Raw genomic sequence first — 21,268 nt, forward strand, 5'->3', positions numbered from 1 at the left:
GTTTACTTCAAGATTTCTAACCAAGTAAAATAATCTTGCTGCATGGTCGGATAACTTCTACTTGTTTTAAGAATTTTCCATCAAATTTAGTAGAGGTGTCCCAGTCTGATATTAATATCAGATATCGGTCCGATATTAGCAAAAAAATAAATATCGGTATCGTATCGGAATGCATCTAAAATCTCTGATATAATCAGTCCATTCCTGACTCCGCTCCTGCTGTTTTTATTTGATTTATTTAGGTTATTTTCTGGGTCTTCTAATTTATTCTTTATTTTATTCAATTACTAGTAAGTTTTAAGTTTAATGTTAAAATTTCTGTTACCCATTGGTTAATAATAAATGGGTCAGTTTTTCCTCATACCTACTGTTGCTGACTGCTGTTCTTTGTTTGAATAATATCACTTAATCAAGCCTTTTCTAACATGACTTACTACAAAATAAGTAATAAAAGTATGCATGTTTAATGCTGATATCGTATCAGATTAATATCAGTATCGGCTAATACTCAATGCTGCAGTATCAGTATTGTATCGGAAGTGAAAATGTAATATCAGGACAGAAAATTAAGAGTTTTTATTTTGGATTTGGGCCCCCAATATTTGCGAGAAGTACAATTAGTCTTTGGTTGTGAGGGGACACGTGTCAGAAGACCAGACCAATGAGGTGCAGGATTTTTAAACATCAACTTTTTCTCTCGATCACATCAACCTTTAGTTTTGTCTTTTTCTTTCTTGTCTGATTGTTCTAGCTGTCCCACATTTTAGATTGAAATTTAGATTGAAAAAAGTTATTTACTTCTTTTTTTAACTCTCTTTTAGTTTTGATATTTTGTGTTTATTTATGTTTGTACGGAAAGAGCACAGTTGAAAAACCCGAGTTTCTGGAAGAATCTTGGCGAACGAAGCTGATCCTGATCCAGAACTTCCTGTGCGCCCTGTAAAAGCCTCCACAGTGTGTGCAGCCCCAGTCTTCATCCTGTGCGTGCAGTGCCAAACCTCAATGCGGGGCATCAGACCCGGCTTTCCTCAGGTTTAGCGGGGGCTAATTTTCCCATCAGTCATTATGTGCGCCGTGCTTTTCAGGAGGCCTGTCTCCATGACTGATGCCCATCAACAGGTGCTGTTTACACCGCCGGCCTGCACTGTAAACCCACGTGATAAGTTACCAACTCAGTGAATAAGTCTCTTTATTTAAAGCGCAGACCACAGGTATTTAACGCTTGGTGTGTGCATTTTTTCAACTTCTGCTTTCTCTGTTTTTCTGGCTTCATCATTTTTATTCTGCTGCAGGCTTCAGCTAAACACTTATCCTCCTGTTTGTGTCCAAAACAGACATGAGACTGTTTCTGTTCTGTGCCGTGATGCATTTGCCTCGCTATCCTCGATGAGTGAAATGTAGTTGTCTCGCCAAGCCAAAGCCCACTGTTGAGACCCAGCACCTGTCAACCTCGGGGGTTTAAGTCCACTCATTAAACAGAATACGTTTGGGGCCCATTCATTATCCAAGTAATCATTTCTTTCCTGCTGCTGAGCCACGAAAGCCCGTTGAGAGTGTCTGGTGCAGAGACAAAGCGGTGTTTCGCTTAAAGGGACAAACAAACACAACACCTAGACGCTAGCGTTCTCCACAGGCCGCGGCGTAATTTGTTAAAATGCAGAGAGCGTCTGACACAAACTATACATTTGTCTGACCTTTGACTCCGGCTGCTGTGAGGCAAATCCTGTGTCTGTCATGGGATAAGTCTTCATGGCTGCAGCTGGCAAGAATGATGAATTGGCTCCTGATACATCTGTGGAAACATTTTGAAAATGTGGATCCGAGTTAGTCCACGTACGACAAACCAAGTGTGGGAAGAAGTTAGGATTGCTGACACAGTGGCTGATTGGATCGACATTCATTAATCTTTATTTATTCACATTTCGACCACACAAAGTTGGAAAAACAGAGCTAAAAAAATGCATCAGGTGATTTATCAAAGGTATCACAGAGGTTAAGATAGATCCAAGAAAAGTGACACCAAGACTTTTTAAGTTTACAAAACTTAACGAGCAACTTCAAAGAAGACAATCCTCCCTTTAAGATATGCTTCTCCAACTTTCATACAGTTAACACTTCCCTGATTGAAGAAAGGAGAACAACAGAGCTTATATCTATCAATTTCAAGTGGTTTACCCTAAATGAGGGAGATTTCATAGGTTTTGGAAAGAAATGTCCAGAATTAAAGGCTTAAAAGATTATCCGGACATTTGAGAGCACCCCAGAGTCTGAAAAACAGCAGATATCTCATGTTTTGGAAGCTCTTAACTCGCAGTGTGCTCGATGTACCAAAATACATTGTGTCAAGCGATTAAAAACAAGCGTCTCACACCCGTACACAACTCTAAAAATACAGCCTGGCCATCATTTCTCTCTTTCACATATCGAGCCGAGCACAAACGGAGACACTCCTCGATCCGAACAGGTGATCCTACCTTGACTCGTGCCGGAGTAGACCATGGAGTTTGTTCCTCTGGTGCCTACACCGCCATCCAAAGGCCTGCCAAGAGCGTAGTGAACGGCTCCAGCGGATACAACTGCAGAGCTGCAACAATCAGAGAAGGCTGATTATAGCTGCCTCTCCCCTGCCTTGCTCGCTCATATCTTGTGACAGAGCTCATATTCATGGAAACATTAAGACAGCTGGGTATAGAGCAGGGACAAAATAGATAAAATCAGGCTCTCGATGGAGATTTAGTTTTTACACAAACTGATCCAAACTGGCACAAAAACACCAGAGTAAACACCAAGAAGCACAGGATAAAGTTGGGCCTTTTTATTCAAAGTTTCCTCTAACTCAAACCTCCACTAAGCGAAGTTAAACTCACCTTTCGTTCGTGTATAACGTCCGGTTCTGCAGGTGGAGTTTCCCTTTCACGTGCTGGTCCCAGTCCTAAAACAAACAAAACAAAAACATCAGCTCGTAAGACACAAAAATGTAAGTTTTTCCTCCTCCTGTCTTGGTGTGCATTGAGAAAACTCTTTGATTAGTTATCTGTGAAAGAAACTTCTCATTTGCTCCGATGTCACAGCTTTAATCCAGCTGAAATGGATACTCTCCCATCCCCAAGTCAGGCATTAGACACTGAGCTTTAAAAACAGTCGGAGCCTCACGGGACAGGACATCCTCTGCCAAACCTCCTTCACGGACTGGATTTTTTTCAGTTTTCTACTTTTCTTCAGGTGTGAGAAATGACATTAATGCAGAGGGATAACAGAATATTATCACATCAGATGTTTAAACCAAGATTTTTTACTATTTCATACAAAATATTTTGAACTTTGAATGTTGGGACAGGGTCTTGTTGACCACCGTCAGCATCCCTTCCTCTTTTAACATCTAGCTGCTTAACAGCACCTGGACTCTTCTTCTACCGAGCCACGCTGTTGTAAAGGATGCAGTGTTTGGTTTAGCATTGACTTGCTGTATTATGTACGGTAACCTAACCAAACGAACTCTAATCCTAGTCTTCTGATGATATCCTGGGTTTTTGATGTCAGGATATTTTAAGTCTTGCTAATTTTCTGCTGAGAAACATTTTCCTGAAAATTTTCCACATTTTTTTTCAGTGTGGTTTTTCACAGACTGGTGGACCTGTGCCCATCATTACTCCTGAGTTTAGGAAGCTCTTCTTATACCCAATCATCCTGCTGACCTGAGAAGAAGTCATCTGTACGGTAAGGCTGGGACGATTTCCTTTTGTGAATTTTGGGGTGCTGATTCAATTTAAATTGCGATACTGCTACTTTTGGTTGTTTTCTTTTTTTTTACACCAGACCAAGAGAAAAGGTTGATGATGATGATGTCTACAGACTATATCAGGAGCTATATTTTCCAAAAACATCACACATGAGTAGTGATGTGATCCAAATTAGGTACTTTTACAGGTACTGACCAAATTCTGTCAAAAGTACCGGGTACCAATCATGTAAAACCAAAAGGTACCATGTTTAGGTACCTTAATGCATCCTTATGACTGTGAGGGAGTGGAAGAGTAGGCGGGATCCATGCTGGACATGAACACAGCATTGCAAGGTTATATATTGAAGAATAAATATGTTAAGTAAAAAAAAAAAAAAAAAATTTAATTATTGAACAAATTGATATTTTTAACCACATAAACACAAAAAGTACAGAAAATTGGTGCCGTTGAGTACAGGTACTGATCGCCGGGTATTGGGCATCTGTACCGTATTGTTTCAAGTGTGAAAGGTACCCATTCCTACATGTAGGGCTGAACAATTTATCGTTTTCAGATCGAAATCGCAATTTTGGACAATGCAATTTTGAGATCGCCAAAGCAGCAATTTCTTGCAGCGCTCCTGACTGACTCAAGATCTGTTGTGTCAAGGATTATACACATTCTGTTTTACAAATTTGTAGACAATCCTTACGTTAAAAGTGCTGGTAAGCAGGTCAACAACACAAAGCCTCTGTATAGGAGTAGAAGTTGATGAAAACAGATTATTTATCATCACTATTGATGATTAAAAAATTGTGAATTGCAATATCTGCCAGAAAAATTAGATCTTTTCCTAAAATCGTTCAGCCCTACATGTGAATATCCCAAAGCTTGATTTGAAGAAAATCGTTAATTGAATTGAAATCACAATATCTGCCAGAAAAATCGCAAATCAATCTTTTCTTAAAATCGTTCAGCCCTACTTACATGTGAGTCAGTTTTTAAGATTTATTCAGAGGGTCTGACGTCTCCACTTTTTCCAATCCAACTTATAAACAAAGACTTAAATTAAGGATTTAAATTAGAGGAAAAGGAAACTAGTTTTTGAACCAAAAATCATGATTTAAAATCATTAAACAAAAAATCCTGATAGTACGACACATCGATTTGGCTCCTCATATAAACAGCATATGTTGTTTTAAAACACTTTCCAGGGTTGGTGGAGCCTTCACAGACCTGTAAGCTGCCATTTTTAGGCACGAATGCTCCCCTGTATTATCAGAGATGATAAGAGGGCTGAATGATCTCGTCCCTCTCTAGAAAGGAGGACGTGGTGTCTTCCAGACAAGCTTTGGGCCAGAGAAGAAGGCAGTGTTCACAAAAAAATGCTTCTTCTTTCTATAATAGAGCTTTAACTTACATTTGTTGATGGCACAGTGAACTGTGTTTACAGACTATGGTTTGTGGGAGTGTTCCTGAGCCCATGCAGTGATCTCCACTACAGAGTCATGTCACGTGTTTTGTCCTGGTCCCTTGTGCACAAAAGTTTCTCCAGATTGTCAACCTAAACCCCAACCCTAACCTCACTTAACCTTACCCTAATCCAAATATTCTGATGATATTCTGGATTACAGCTGGAGAATATTCAAAGTCTCCTAATTTTTTTGCTGCAAGACATTCTTCTGAAATCATTCCACACTTTTTCTTCACAAAATGGTACGCCTGTGCCCGTCATTACTCCTGAGAGACTTGTAGTGTGTCCCAAATCGCATACTTCCATACTCAAATACTCAAAATTTTGAGTATACTGCGTCAAAATGAAAAACAGTATGCATAGTATGCGAAAAAATGAGTATGCAAAAGTACCAGGATGATGTACTCAAATCATCCCGGATTTTGAGTATGCAGCTGTGGACACTCAACACACTCATTTCCTCCTCTGGCAGCAATGTATAAATGTAACTTATTGATGTTGTTTTTTACACGTGTTGTTTCCACCAAGCACCATCAGCTGTTGACGTTGTGTATGTGGTGTAACTTGTTTTTTTTTTTTGTTTTGTTCTGTGAATGATAGGCTATGCCAGTGTTTCTCAAATCTGGTCCTGGAGGGACCCGACTCCAACACACCTGATTCAAATGATCAGCTCATCACCAAGCTCTGCTCCAGCCTGATAACGAGCCATTCATTTGAATCAGGTGTGCTGGAGTGAGGTAACATCTAAAACATGCAGGGCAGGGGGTCCCCAGGACCAGGATTGAGAAACACTGGGCTATGCTAATGCTAGTTGAGCTAACAGCTATCTCAAATGCCAAAGCTCATTGGGCTAACAGTTACTGGGGCCCTAGCATTACCCGGTGAACCAGGTAAATATAATAACAAGCGGGTTAGACCCTGCACAGTGAGTACATGACCAGAAGCACCACTCAGACATTTGATTTGTGGATGTATTTTAACTGCCACAGCGCCCCCCGTAGCTCTCTCAGTAGCCTCAGTCAGCTGCACCGACCCCCATTAATAAACTCTACACCGCTGATCGAGTTATTAGCTGTGTTTAATATACTACTGAAAAGGCTTTGAAAATTTGCGGGCAAATAGTGGCGGTGTTTGGCGGAAACGCGCTGGAAGCCGGTCACAATTAGACGTAGAAGAAGAAGAGGTCGACATCATGTCGTCATTCCCGGTAAGTACGGCGCTCGGCAGTATGCGATTTGGGACAGCACTACACCCTCAAAATTCGCGCTCTAAGCCAGTGAGTATGTAGTATGCTTAGTACACTCAATTTGAAAATTTTGAGTACACAGTATGGAAGTATGTGATTTGGGACGCACTGTTGGTCTTTCCAAGATGCTCTTCTTCTACACAATCATCTTTCTGACCCATTGCAAATTTACCAAACTAGTTTGAAAATACTCCTATGGCTGTTTCTCATCACAACACAAGTATATTCTTTAACGTTAGGCCTGCAGAGATTTTTGTTTCTTGTCAGTACACGGGACAGTTAAACTGGGCTCCTCCTCTTAGGATCAGTGCCAGCAGCAGCCCACACCCACAGCCTCCAACCGAAGCTACGTAAACACATTTATCAGTCCAGCAACCACCTGCAGCATCAGGTTTGTATGTGGGTGAGACTTGAGAGTCGAGCACCTGACTTGGCATGCTAGCACAAGCTAATCACAGGTATCTGACACATACCTGGTTAGCAAAATGCTAACCTGCAAAAATCGAGCCAAAGTCACTTGCACACTGGGTGCACCGTGATTGGCTGATGTAACCACGCTTACTCTCCGCTCAGAAACGTCTCAACACAACCAAGATATCAACACAGAGGAGAGGAGGGGGTTGAGGCAGACACAGACACTGACACACATGTTTAGAGGCCCAGAATTATTCCTGTAAAAGTTTACGTTTTATTTTAAGGAAAATCCTGCAGACTCTGCCTTTAAGCTGAAGCTTTTTTCTACGGAAAACAAAGCGATCGTTTATTTTCAAACAGGCGCTCTGAGCTCACTCACCTTGAGGTTATAGACTTTCTTGTCACAGATGCTGCACTGATGCGGCAGCTGAGTGGGTGTGACCGCGTGGTAATCATTCACTTGGTAAGGCTGAAGCGTCCGCGTACCCGTAGATAGCGTATCCTCACTTCCGTGCATGGGCTGGTAGCCTCCAAACCCTTGGGAGCCCATAGAAGACACCCCGCTGGTGGGATTGAACTTGGGGTCTGGGGTCGGCTCCTCTGGGTTGTACAGTTCTGTTCTGGCCTGGATCGGCTGCCCAGCTGCTGTCCATACGTTGGCAGCGTTAGAAACCATGTCCACCTTTTGACTTAAGTTGGCGGGGCCTTTCCACTGCTCCTTACGCCCTGAAGGGTTATAAAGATTGATGTTCTGCTCACTAAACCCGGCTTGTTGCCCCAGCACATCCTGCCCATAGAGATCTCTCTGGAAGCCGACGTTATTCATGTTGTTTGCCAGAGAGTTGACCCCTGAGAACTGTCCGTCACTGGTAGACACTGGTACCGAGGATGTTCCCCCACCTACGCTGAACTGAAGGCGTCTGTCTGTATCAGACGGATACGCCGGCCCTGATTTTTTCCCGTAATCCCCACCCTGTTGGCCCCCTCCTGGAGGATGGTTCAGTCTCAGATTTGCTGGGTTTTGATTCAACCCCCCACCCACCAAAGCCCCTAAGGTTGAATTTGATGATGGAAACCCAAGCATGCCGGTGGGGAGCACGCCCTGAGGGTTTCCCACTAACCCTGAAGTCCGTAGCTGATTGAAGAGGGGGTGGGACATGGCGACATTAGACAGAACCTGATTCAGAGCAGTGGCGGCGGTGGCGGTGTTGCCTCCCTGAGCTAGTTTGAGGCGATGGAGGGTGAGTTGGGCCTGCAGCTGGGCGAGTTGGAGGCTGGCGGGGGTCAGGAAGAGGTTCTGCTGCTGAGGCCCTGCTTCCCCACTGCCGGGCAGCTGACCCCCAGCCTGGAGGCCTTTCTTATCACCGTTGTCCACTGGACCCACTCCGATACTGGAAAACAGAAACATATGGTGGTTCAAGAAACGTGACCTGAAGGCAACATCGTGAAAAAAAAAAATCTCAGTTTAATGGTAAATAATCCTACTTTTATTTATTTATTTATTTATTTATTTTTCAAAAATAGTATATACAACTTTAAAACTATAGAGATAATCTGTAAAATAGCAATCTGGACGGTTTTTTAAGAATTACGCCAATAATAACATTCCATGTTTATTTCTCATTTTTAACAGAAAAAAATCCTGTTTTATATTTTCTGCTCTGATGTAAAATGACAATAATTATCTGTAGCTAAATTTGTAGCTTGTTATATAAGGGTTTATGTCCGTACTAACAATCTAATGTTTTTCACCGGAAATTGTAGGTAAATCTTAGCTTATGCAGCTGCAACCATGTTCCCTCCTCACTCATGGTTATGCTTCAACAATGAGCAGCTCTTTGTTCAATGACAGATTTTTAAAAGCAAAGAAACTCAAAACAGAACACACTACTCCTCTCCTGGAAACATTTTTCTTTAATTTGTCACTGGTCACTGTCCTAAATTTACTATTTTCCGGTTATTTCACAGCAAAGTCACTTTTGTTGTGACGGTGCTTGTAACCAGGAGTGAGGAGGTGACACTGTGGATATTAGACCCTGCTGTACAGGGGGCACAGCACTAGAGGTAGACCGATATATCGGCCAGCCAATATATCGGGCCGATATTTGGACATTTGTCTCTATCGGCCATCGGCCATATTTTCTTTTAAAAAGCCGATTTTTGATCCGTTGTATAAAATGACGCAATTTTTGATCAGGCACAAAAAAGATGAGCACCTCAAACTTGTGGAACCACTTGGATACATTACATACTTTTGTTCAAATTATATTAATAAGTTTAAATTTCTTTTTTGACATTGAAGAAGAGTGTGAATGTTTACTACTGCTTGTTACATTGTGTGTTTACTCAGACAAAATATTTCATTGTTTTGAAAGCTGAATAAATGTTCAGAGGACTGGACACGACTTGTTGGAATAGGTTTCTTTTAGTTGCTCAGAAATTGCTGCGTTTCACAAAAATGTGATAAATATATATTTATTTAACAATCGGCCTGAATATCAAATTGGAAAAATCGGCTATGCATATCGGCATCGGCTGCCCAAATTTGGAAAGCATCGGCATCGGCATCGGCCCCCAAAAGAACCATATCGGTCGACCTCTACACAGCACGTCTGTGCTCCACAGTGCGGACTGGCTTTCCGTGCTCCACGGCATTGACAATGAATCCACTGATTTTACAGTGTGTTTTGTGTTAATAAGTGAGATGTGTTGATGGTCTGTGCTATGTTAGCCAGTATTAAAAACAGTGTAAGAAAAATTACTCAGCCAGTCCATGCAGTGGTGCACAGACAGTCTGTTCCCCCCACGTAATACCTTAAATGTACAGCAGGGTCTTATATCCACTGTGTTCCCTCTTCACTCATGGTTACAAAATGCCATTTCGCTGTGAATTAACAGTATTTTTCTGCAGAACCCTTTGCACTGTCACTGCACTACAACATTTCTGTAAATGTAATGTATTTACACTTTATTTGAATTAGTATATTTTACTTGAAAGGTTTTTTGTTCGGTAGCCATAGATGCTAGCCATATACCTTTTTTTTTTTTTAACTTTTTTTTTGTTTTTAAGTGAATGATTTAGTAATTTTTGTTCCTGTCTGAGTTTCTTTCTGTATTCCAGTCCAAGTGACTCCAAAAGTAAAATACAGACTTTAACCAGACTCCTTCGGCCTGGATCATGCGTGTGAAGCACTGACAGCTCCATTACTCTCTCCTGCTGTGACCCTGTTTGACTGCTCTGTCCTTTCAATTTCTAATAGATGTCCTCACATGCTGTCTAAACTTAGTCTACTCAACTATGTATCACATCATCTATGTTAAGCACCTGACACAGCCCACCCACGTGTCCAAACCAGCCGTGCTGAAAGGTAACAGGCCGGTCAGATCTGATGTGACGTAATCCCTAATTATTCTACATGAAGATTTCTCATACGTCACATATTTTCCAGCGTTTTGATTTTTAAATACGACTTTGTGCAACTGAATCCCGTTGAGGATTATCACCTCTGGCTCTGTCTTCTGGTGGATTCTGCAGTTGCGATGTGGTCTTGCTATGACACTGTCACATCATAAACTTATCATATCACAACCATTACTCAAACTCCTGCTGAGCTGTAAACTGGGAGCTGTTAATTGAGGGGCCCAAAGGATGGCCCTTGGGAAATGGAAAGAAAAAATGGCCGACTCTAGAGGTTTGTTGACTTCAGGTTCCACCTTTTTCAGAAATTACCACAATTTCTTATCAATATCAGCATACCAAACTATTGCACTCCTGCTAACCCCATTTGACAGAGACTCCAGTTGGTCCAGTGTCCTTGTTTTTTTCCAGATGAGTCGGCCTGATCTGGAAGTTAAGGAGTAGCATTTTGAAATAACCTGTATTGGCGCTGATAATCTCATTTTAAAATGTGGATTATAATCGGACATGTATCTTGAAGAGAGACTTTTTGAGATCACTGAGAAACTCCTCACAGCTCCTTTTAGGGTGTTTATAGCATAAGTCTTTGGTTTAAATGGGTTAAAATCAAGCGGCAACCTCTAGTCTAAGAATATGAGACGATGCTGAAGTGCTAAAATCTGCTGTTTCTCAAGTGTCCACTTTGGAGGGGCTCTGTAAGTACAGGAAGTCACAAACACACCAAGCAAAAAAAACATTTTCAAAGCAGAAATTAACCTTTTTACAGCCTGGTTCAAAAAACGTCTCCTGTCTGAATCAATCATTTTACTATCAGCACCCACTGTACGGGGGTGATTTTTTTTCTAACTCTGTTCAGAGGATATTAAGATCACAAGCTCATCCAATCAGAGGCACAGCTCAGGGTCACGTGACCGACAGGCGCCCTATGGCTGTACGCAAAGCCCTTACCACTACCAATATGGCCGTGATAGCCGATCTGCTTCGTTTTCTGTTTCGGAAACAGACGGGTGACCTCAGGGAGACTACGTCCATGTTTTATACAGACTAGTGCTTAACACTGCAGTTCTTCAAGTGTCCACTTGAGGCAGTGCTGCAGAAACACCAGAAACCACATACACACCAACTCAAATAAGCTGATCTTACAGCAGAAATACACATGTTCACACTCTGGTTAAAAATGGGTAAAAATCTGTATTTTACCCATAGACATTAGTCACACATTTGTTTCTGATACAGAGTTTGAAGCTCGTCCTCAACAAGTGCCATACTGAAAAAGTTTGACTCAAACCATTAGTTAAAAGTTCCATTTCTGAGTTACAGGAAATGAAAATGTTTACTGATGGTCTACTCTTGTAGCCGCTACATTATGTAGTCTTCAAAATCAATAATGGCTCAAACATCCAAACTGAGCTGTGAAAATCATAGTTTCCCTTAAATGACTCCAAGCTTTGAATTTGTTGTAAGTTAAACTTTAGCCCCCGAGACATTAATGTTTGTTTGTCAGTTTGGTGAGTTTGGTGAGGTTTTTTGTTGTTGTTCTTCCCGTGTGTTTTTGTGAAGCAATTTGTTTACGTCTTTATTTTTACTCATTTATATTTTTTGGATGTATTCAGGCACCGTCATCACCAGGAATCTGGCAGAATTGATATTGTTTCTTATTGATATTAAAAATAAAAGTACCAAAGCAGGATGCTGCATCAGTAAAGCTGGTATGGGGTTACTTATGTCTCCAAAATTATAGGTTATAAAAATGAAACTACTGTTAAAAAAAACATCACTTAAACCTCGTAAAATTACAACGTGGATGAATCTGGGCTCAGACTACGGGTTAAGTCCCAAATCTATATCCTAAATCCACTTCCTTTGCTCGAGCATTTACATTTTTCACACAAGTTTCAACAAAATTATTGAAATAATTACTGTTAAAACAACAACAACAACAACAAAACAACTAGGAAAGAAGTGTCAGCATGCATTTCCCAGGAGCCTGTTTGCTACACAGAGACGACAGTTATCACATCTGACTGCCTCTGGACAATCGAGCGTCCCCACTTTCACAGCCCATTATACACACACTTAAGTGAGCATGCTTGCTGATGGAGTGGTAGACCTACACTGTTCCAACTTATGACTCAAAGCTATAAATACTGGAGCTGCCCTCTGCCATCCTGACACACAGTGTCCTTGATAGACTAATATGGACTCTCAGGCAGCTGGCACGGCCAGACAAACACTTTAGACCAATCTTATGATGGAGAGCGGGAATATAGGTGTCAAATACACTCAAACCACTAATGGGGAGGATTTAAGAGCTGGACACAGAGGGGGGAAAGCTTGCTGAGCAAAATGTTAAAATACTGAATCCAAAGATGTGTTTTTCTTTCATTTGTCACATTTTCAAACCCAACAACACGAGCGGTGAATTCAGGGTGTGAAGGCTGTTTTAACCTTCTGACCTTTACACTTCATTCTATAATTATCATTTAAAAGGTGTTAAATTTTGATGAGCTTTATTTACACCATCGCGAGAGAAACGTGATGTGGACTGCATGTATCAGAACACATAGACTGTATAATACACACATGATTAAATTCTCATTGACACCTGTTAACATTGAATTTAAAAGAATTTTACAAAATCTATGATTTCCAAATCCAGGCAAACATTTTAAAACAGAAGAAAAATAAACTGTATGTTAAAAACTGCTTTCAGGTGCTTTTTCTTTTAGTTTGTATGATAAAAGTACACCCATTGATAAAAACAAAACAAAAAGTTTTTTAGCTAAATTAATTTATATTATTTCTACTATTTCTTTAAATAATAAACAGCTATTTTGAAAAGGCATTAGGATGAGCTTCCTGTTGCAGAAGAAAATAATCTGTAAAATTGAAGAGAAATGTTAAATGTTTTTTTGTTTGTTTTGTTTTTTTAAAGGTTTTTTATTATTATGTTTTTTTCTTTTTGCTTGAGTATGTTTTTGTTCTTTTTTTCTCCCTACTGTTGTTTTTTGTTTGCTTTTCATGTTTGTTGTTTGATTTATTTGGTTGGTTGTTTTTGGTTTGGGTTGTTTTTTATGTGTTTTTTGTTTTGTTTGGTTGTTTTTTTTTTTTTTGGTTGTTTTTTTGCTTTTGGTTCATTTTGTGTCTTGTTGTTTTGTTTGGTTGGTTTTTTTTTTGGATTTGGGTTGCTTTTTGTTTGTTTGTGGTTGGTTGTTTTTTATGTGTTTTGTGTTGTTTTGTTTGGTTGGTAGATTTTGGTTTGGGTTGTTTTTTTGTTGTTTGTTTTGTTCATGTTTTTTGTTGTTTTTTGCTTTTGTTTTGTTTTGTTTCTTTTGTTTGTTGTTGTTTTGTTTGGTTGATTGTTTTTTGATTTGGGTTGCTTCTTGTTTGTTTGTGGTTGGTTGGTTGTTTTTGTTTTTTTGGGTTGTTGTTTTGTTTGGTTTTGGTTGTTTTTTGTTTACTTGTTGTTTTTGTGTGGTTATTTGTTGGGTTGGTTGTTTTTTGGTTTGTCCTATTTGTTTTGTTAGTTTTTATTTGATTGTTGTTTTATTGTTTTGGTTGTTTTTTTAATATAAGAAGGAAGAAAACAAACTTATTTAATAACAAACAAATTGGGAATCATCTGAAACATCAAAAACATACTTTCTTCTGTACTCATGCAAAAATATACATTTTCAATTAAGTTTGAGCAAAAATACCAAATATCCTACTTTACACATCCCTCAATCGAGTTAGAGAAGGTCAAGTGTATATAAATATAATTTGTATTTCATTAGTTTCCACTGTTTTCTCCAGGATTCCTACAAATACTAAAATACTCCACGTATGAAATCAGAAAACAGTTCACAAAGTCTCATTCATGGCTGTTTTTAATGAATCCTTGGGGTGTTTTTAAGCCTTTCAAATGTTATTAAAGTCTATTTTAATGTATTACATTCCTCTTTGATATTGAGGTTACAGCCTGCCCCTCTTCAGAGCCGGCACAAAATAATAAAAACACTTCAAGACCCAAACTATCTCACAGAAGACGCCCAATGTTTTACAACCTGCTACAACTTGTTTATTCAGATTTCTGAATCCAAACTCATGGAGCACCTGTAATGGAACAGGTGTAAGTGTGTATAAAGTATATAACTTCTTTTTTTTCTCTCTCTGTCTTTCTTCTTTACGACACTAAACTCTTGATTTAAAGCTCAACGTGCTCATCTGAACATCCAGCTGGAGTTACACCAAACGTGTTTTCTGTTCACCAAAATACACTCAAAGACCGTACGCTCAGACACACTACTTCAGAGAAATCAGCTTTTATAAAAAGGCTCAACTATTAGAAAAAGTAAGATTTACTCAACAACCTTAATTTCCTAAAATTCAACAATGAACAAAAGACGACAGAAACTTTTAAAGATGAGAACTTAGATCTTTGGATAGATGAAACTTATGTCAGCCCAATAAGAGGGTAAGTCAGAGCAAACACACACACACACACACACACACCACCTAAAGCTGTCAGGCAGCCTCCTGCTAAAAACAAACAGCACATGGACCCCACCAGTCCATCAGTCCACCAGTCCATCAGTCCGCAGACCTTCAGAGGGGAAGTAACACATTAGAGGAAGGATCCAAAGTCAGTCCAGCTCCAGACCAGCTCCCCCAGCAAAATATCCACTACGCCCAAACACTGCAGCTGCACCGTGGGTAAAAATCCAAGCTCTGTGCAAAACTCCAACAGCACACAGCTGCCAAACCCTCACACTGCACACTCCACACACACACCTGGAGGTTTGTTACACACACACTAACCTTGGAGAGCCGGGCTGCCGAGGTCGAGCTCACACCTCTGATATCAGACTCTGCACTGCCTCCCTATAGCCTGAAGCCTGGCCGGCCCGGCAGCTGAGGCTGGCGTATGTCTCTGCCCTGTAGCATGACGCTAACGTGACCACATGTTCATTAGCATAACATCACAGCTACTGGGCTTCACCCTATGGGAGTGAGGCGGCCTCTCTGTGGCGGTGACCACTGGGCGAGGAGAGGAGACGCATGTGATGAGAAGTCACAAGTGGTGAGAGTGTGTGTGTGTGTGTGTGTGTGTGTGTGTGTGTGTGTGTGTGTGTGTGAGGACGGGGGTCGACCGACACATAGGGAAGCTTTTAAAGTGTGTGTGCTGACTAAAGCTGTCCCTCAGAAAGTTTGACAGGAAGCGAAAGAAAGAAGAAAAGTCTGACGACCTCAGACCAAAACAACCTTTGACATAAACACATGAAAAATAATTCATTCATTAATTCATTCATTAATTCATTCGTCCTTCACAGATCCTTAAAAGTGTTTTCATTGACCTTTTCCTGGCTGTGGTTTTTACACTCTCTCAGGAATAAAAAACACATGACTTGTCTGTTTGTACAAGTGATTTCATGTGTTATTTATTTTATTTTTTCATTAGCTCAGCTGCTCTCTATAGATTCATACATCTTTTCATTTTCTTTGTTTTGCTTAAAACTTTCTTTTTTAACTCACATTAGTGTATGTTTGTTTTGTCTTTATATTTTCCTTTTTCTGACTCTCCTTCCTGTAAAGTAAGAAATCCTTTTAGCCTGAAACATGCTTCATTTTGTACTACAAACAAACTTTTCCAAAAATCTGTTTAATTTTGTGGCATAGATTTTTTTAACTATATAAACTAAAAACACAGAAAACAACTCTGCACAGTGACTCAGTGGTTTAACACACTGATTATTCCAAATCTGAATTTTAAGATACAAAAACAATATGTCAAATATTTGAATTGTCTGTAACTGACAAAAATATAAAATATTGAAAGTGAATTTTTAGAAAATTCCAGTTTAGTCCAGGAAAGAGAAGAAGAAAACAACTTTCTTGTTTAGTATTTTGCACGCATAATTTTAATGACAGAGAGCGTAAAAGGACAAAAAATAAACAAATGAAAATCAAGAATGAGAATTTAATTACTTTTGAAATTACTTTTTTTTATATTGTACTTAAAATAAAAAAAAAACTGTAACTTTCTACATTTGATAAACAATTTATTCTATATATTGTTACGTTATTTGTTGTTGAATTATCCTTCAGTAACCATCTGGTGCATTATGCTTATAGCAGTGGGCTGTTTTTAAAAAGTATTTTAATAGTTTTAAAGTCTTAATTTGTTTTAAAATTTTATTTAATTCAATTTTTTTTAATATTTCATTTTTTCATAAAGTTACAGACATGCGTCAGAGTGTTAAAAGATTATCAACTATAAACTGTACAAATGTAAAATTTGTGAAAACATGTTGGAATATTTTGAAAAGCATAACAATTAAAAAAAAATATATTCTTTATTATTTATTATTTTTTATAACTCAATTAAGCTGATTCTGTTTTATATTGATAGCTCAGAAACATGTTGTCCTCTGGAGTGTACATGCGTTTAACATTATAAATATATATATATATAAATATATATATATATATATATATATATATATATATATATATATATATATATATATATATATATATATATATATATATATATATATATATAAAACAAATAATGAGAAATAAATGTTAAATAATTAAATAAATAGAAAAAAATATTTAAAATTTTATGATTCCTGTTATTAATAATTTACACATCAAAGGGCCCATTATCTTAATAAAATAAATCTCAGTTTTATTTCTTTACTGATTTTGTGATCTTAACACTTTAGTTTCAGGACGTCTTCTTCACTGTTTAAGTCTCAAAGCAAAAAGAAGAAAGCAGGCGAGTACACCTCACAGATTAGTTTCCCAGAGATCAACCTGTAAACTGACAATCCAATCACTTACAGATAATTTCTCTGGTGAAGCGTTATGTGAACAATTCAAACAGTCAGTCACGAATCAGCGCTTTACCTAAGCTCACAAGCATCCGACCAGCAGGGAGGTATCCGCTGGCAGATTTATAGTCGCTCCATCTGTTAGAAACGCACCTGACGGCCAAGAAGAGAGGAAAAAAGTTTTCACTGCGTCTAATGAGCAACAAAATAATCATTTCACCTCAATAAGTTATTGTTAATTTGATTTCCAATTAATGTTTTTAAAGAGTAAAACCAGGAGTCATGCTACAGAACAAAAGTGAGCTTTAGGCGTTTATCCCACCAGCTCCAGTCCCTGACACTTTTCCTATAAATTAGTGGATAAATAAATAAACAAATAAGTACAGAAATATATTCCAAGATTATCTTAAGACAGCACCGAGATGTTAGTTTTTTAAATGCACACCAATGCAAACCTTCTTTTAGAGCAGTTCTTGAACTTTTACAACCAAAACATCCAAAGATGCAGGATGAAAAATTGAAGAAAACTTTATTTTTGTGGCTGGTATGATTATTGCTATCTGTATTTGGGCTTTGATTTAATGAGGAGCCTTAAAATAGTTTTTTAATGGTCAACTTCACTACAACTAAGTTTTGGAGTTAGCACTTTTTTTATTTTTATGCTATTTTTCTTTATTTCTAAACTATCTGTACGTGTGGAGTAGATACAGAAATCAGAGCAAACAAATACAAAATGCAAAGTATTCATTTCTGAGCTACTTTTTTTCCCTCAAGCAGTCACCTTATTTGAATGTTTCATTTTTTGTATGGTGGCCCTAAAGAGCAAAACACACACCAAGGAAAAAAAGCACAAAAAAAGAAAGAGACAACAAAATAAAATGCAAGCACAAAAAGAAAAGAATGAGTAGAAATTAGAGTACAAAACAGAAAAAATGCGGGGATAAGCAAAAAAAAAAAAAATAATAATAAAAGAAATACATTAAAGAAAAAAAAATTTTAAAAAAAAGACACAACAAAAAGAAAAATGCAACAACAGAAAGAAGGAAGAAAAAGGGAGTGCAAAACTGAAAAGAAAATGTAAAAAAAAAAAAAAAAAAAGTTAAAAGCCAAAAAAAGAGAAAACTTAAAAAAAGAAAAATGAATCAATAAAAAGGAAACAAAAATAAATACAAGACTAAAACAGGAAATATAACAACTAAAAAAGGCAACAACAACAAAAGAAAAAGGAAACAGACAAAATGGAGTAATAATAAAAAAAACAACTAAGGAAAAAAAAAAAGAGAGAATATGTAACAACAAAAAGATATGTTTTCTTTTTTCAGTTTGGTTCTTGTTTTTTTGATACTGACAGTTTTTTTCTTTTTGCTGTCCTCTTTTACCTTTTCTGTTTATTTTTGTTTTTTCCTTTTTGATTCTTTTCCCTTTCTTTTTGACATTCACTTTCTTCTTTTAGTTTTTTTAATTAGTATTGTTTGTTGTGTTAGTTGAACTTTTGCAGTCAATGAAGTTTGGAGTCAGCACTTTTTTTATTTTTTACGTTATTTGTCTTTATTTCTAAAATCTCTGTATGTGTGGAGCAGATCTGCTGAGGGTTTCACTGTCTGAGGATCAAGGGAAGGGGGCTGGAGCACACACTGACACACTCACTGACACACACGCACACATACAGCGTGGTTGTCATATCCTGCACTTTTTCTGCAGCCCACTAGAGGGTGCTACATTTTCTCACTCACTTTGATCCAAGCTCTGAATTCCCAGTCTCTGTTTTACTCTTTCAAACAACGTTAAACATGAATCTGGAAGATCTCCTGCGTTGGTCTCCGCTGACAGAGGAAAACTCAGTCTCTATTTCAGAGCAGCCGTGCACCCTGCGCTCTATCCCCACGTGGTATAGATAGATACCAACATTCCTGCGCCTTAATTTAACTTTTCAACAATCAGACATGTTCCCTCTGCCGGCACAGTCAACATATAGCCACCATCACGCTATAAGACATGGGTCCTGAGGGGGTGAGCGCGGGCGAAGGAAGCGGGGTCAGCTTGCTTTGCTCCACATTTGGCACTGCTGCAAAAGGGGATGGTTCCTGATTTATGGCGCTCCAGCAATAGGTGAAACGTCTCGGCCGCAGAGACACGAGGTCTGGCCCCCTCCACGACCAACATGTGGCTTCGGGGGGAGCAATGATGCTTGTAAACGGTCAGATTTATGCAGGAATCAGTCACGGGGTTTGGGAGATAGAAGGTACATTTTAGAGATAACGAGAATCTCGTGCGTCCACGTTCGCGCTCAAACACACGCTCCTGGAGGAGGATTTCTCTGGACGTCTTTCACACATAGCTGATGATCTTGTTTCAGCCATTAGGGCAGCGTAAGGAGGGTTAAGGGTCAGAGAGGAACAGACAGGTCAAAGTTCACTTCTCACCCGTCAGCTGGCGACTAATTGTGGATCTTTTAAGAGCATACCAAGGAGTACGTTTGGCAGTTGGAAACCTGCAACTACTCCGCCGACTAAGTGCTGACGTGAGGAGTTTGGAGGGAAACCTGCTCAGAAATGTTTACAACAAAAGAGGTGTAGGTTAACCAGCAAACCCGTCCAACGCAAACCACAAATTCCAACACGCTAACTTTTCTGACAGATTATCAACACTCGCCGCTTTTCTCGCCTGTTCTCGGTGTACGATGTCACTTTTGATTTGAGAGTGCTGACAAGAGGTGAAGAAACGCCCTCCGGTTACCTGGAATCCGCTGACATTGAGTGTCAAACAAGGCGCTGAGAGCTGGAGTCCAGGTGACTGATTCTCTGAACAGCTTTCTTGGACTTTGGACAGAGTGACATCAGAGGGGCCATCTGGCGTGTCACGGTGCGGTCACCGCGGGAAGGATGGATGGATGGAGGAGGCCGCGCGGGCCGAGTGGGGAAAGTCTAAACTTTCACCGGCTGCAGCTTCTGTTACAGGAGTCACAAGTTTGGCAGAGAGAAAAAAAGTTAAGTCCGTCACAAGGCGGGAAAAACAAAAACCAGAGGAAGAGGGGAGCAGAGCGAGGAGAAAAATCTGGATCTTGGATCAGGGAAGTGTTCGTCAGCTCAAGAAAAATAAGCGTCACAAGACGGAGAGGTGAAAGAAAATGAGGAGTGAGTCGTTGGCTTGACAACTAAGCCTCTCCAGCCATTTTTCCTGCTGCTCTGAAGAAGTTATTTATAGCTGCCGTCCTCCTGTAGACAGTAAATTTCTCTTTCATTGGCTGCCACCGAGCTGTCACATCACAGACAACGACTTATACCACACAACCTCTGGAGTTTTATTGAAACTCTAAACAGGTTGAAACTATTTCCAAGTGTTTGTTTCTATTTGTGATCAGCCGCAGAGTTCAGAATAGAATACCAAACGCTCTCTTCCCCGGCCGCGGTCAGCAACATCAGAGCTATATTAGTGCACCAGGTGACGTAGCAACCATTCCCACAACCCCTCCTGCTGCCGCGCTCTTTCTCCTTCCTGCCTTTCAGTCACCCCATTTCTGACAATCTTACCTCACTCCAACTCTCCTCCATCTCTGTCCAAAGCAAGCATTGCATTTTACCATCTGTCACCACACGAATACCAATCACAGCTTCTGGCTCCCACCCAGCCTCGGACGCCACGGCCAATGGCAGCGCAGCTCTGTCCTCACCCAGCTTACGTTAAAGTTTCTTTACTTCTGAAAAGTTTTTTTTTTTTTTTTTACTTGGGACAGTTTTTAATTACAGATTTCACAAATTTTTCTCCTGAACTCTGAGGTCAAATTTCCATAAACTCCTTTTTTTAAACTCTGCTCTTGTTTCAGAGAAAAAAAATTACAAAATGCAAACTATTCATTTTTAAGCTACTCTTTTCTTTCTTTCTTTCTTTCTTTTTTTTATTTTTTTGTCAAGCTGTCACCTTTGTTATTTAATAATTTCATTTCTTGGATGGTGGCCCTAAAGTGCAAAACACACACAAAATAAATAAATGAATTAAAAAAAAAAGTAAAAAAAAAAAAAAAAAAAAGGGAATGCACCAAAAGAGAAAGAGACAACAAAAAGAAAATGCAACAACAGAAAGGAATGAGGAAAAAAGGAGTGAGGAAAACAGGAAGAAAAAGAACAAACCAAAAAACATGAAAAGAAAAAAACATAAAAGAAAAATAAATAGGAAACA

At 39.1% G+C, this 21,268-nt stretch overlaps 1 protein-coding gene across 1 annotated transcript in view; it reads right to left on the bottom strand.

The window, feature by feature from the left end:
- The window catches only part of rbm20 (RNA binding motif protein 20), a 63,010-nt gene that overhangs the window by 21,569 nt on the left and 20,173 nt on the right, over positions 1–21,268 (bottom strand). Inside the window, exons 2-5 of the mRNA XM_074662908.1 lie at positions 7,236–8,247; positions 2,868–2,932; positions 2,475–2,584; positions 1,695–1,792 (exon numbers count right to left, since the gene is read on the bottom strand). Coding sequence (XP_074519009.1) covers positions 1,695–1,792; positions 2,475–2,584; positions 2,868–2,932; positions 7,236–8,247 — 1,285 coding nt within the window. The remainder of the gene's footprint in view (positions 1–1,694; positions 1,793–2,474; positions 2,585–2,867; positions 2,933–7,235; positions 8,248–21,268) is intronic.

This window comes from Halichoeres trimaculatus, unplaced genomic scaffold (genome assembly GCF_033239565.1).
Source record: "Halichoeres trimaculatus isolate MK-OKI-2021-1 unplaced genomic scaffold, fHalTri1.1 fHalTri1_scaffold_2, whole genome shotgun sequence".
Lineage (NCBI taxonomy): Eukaryota > Metazoa > Chordata > Actinopteri > Labriformes > Labridae > Halichoeres > Halichoeres trimaculatus.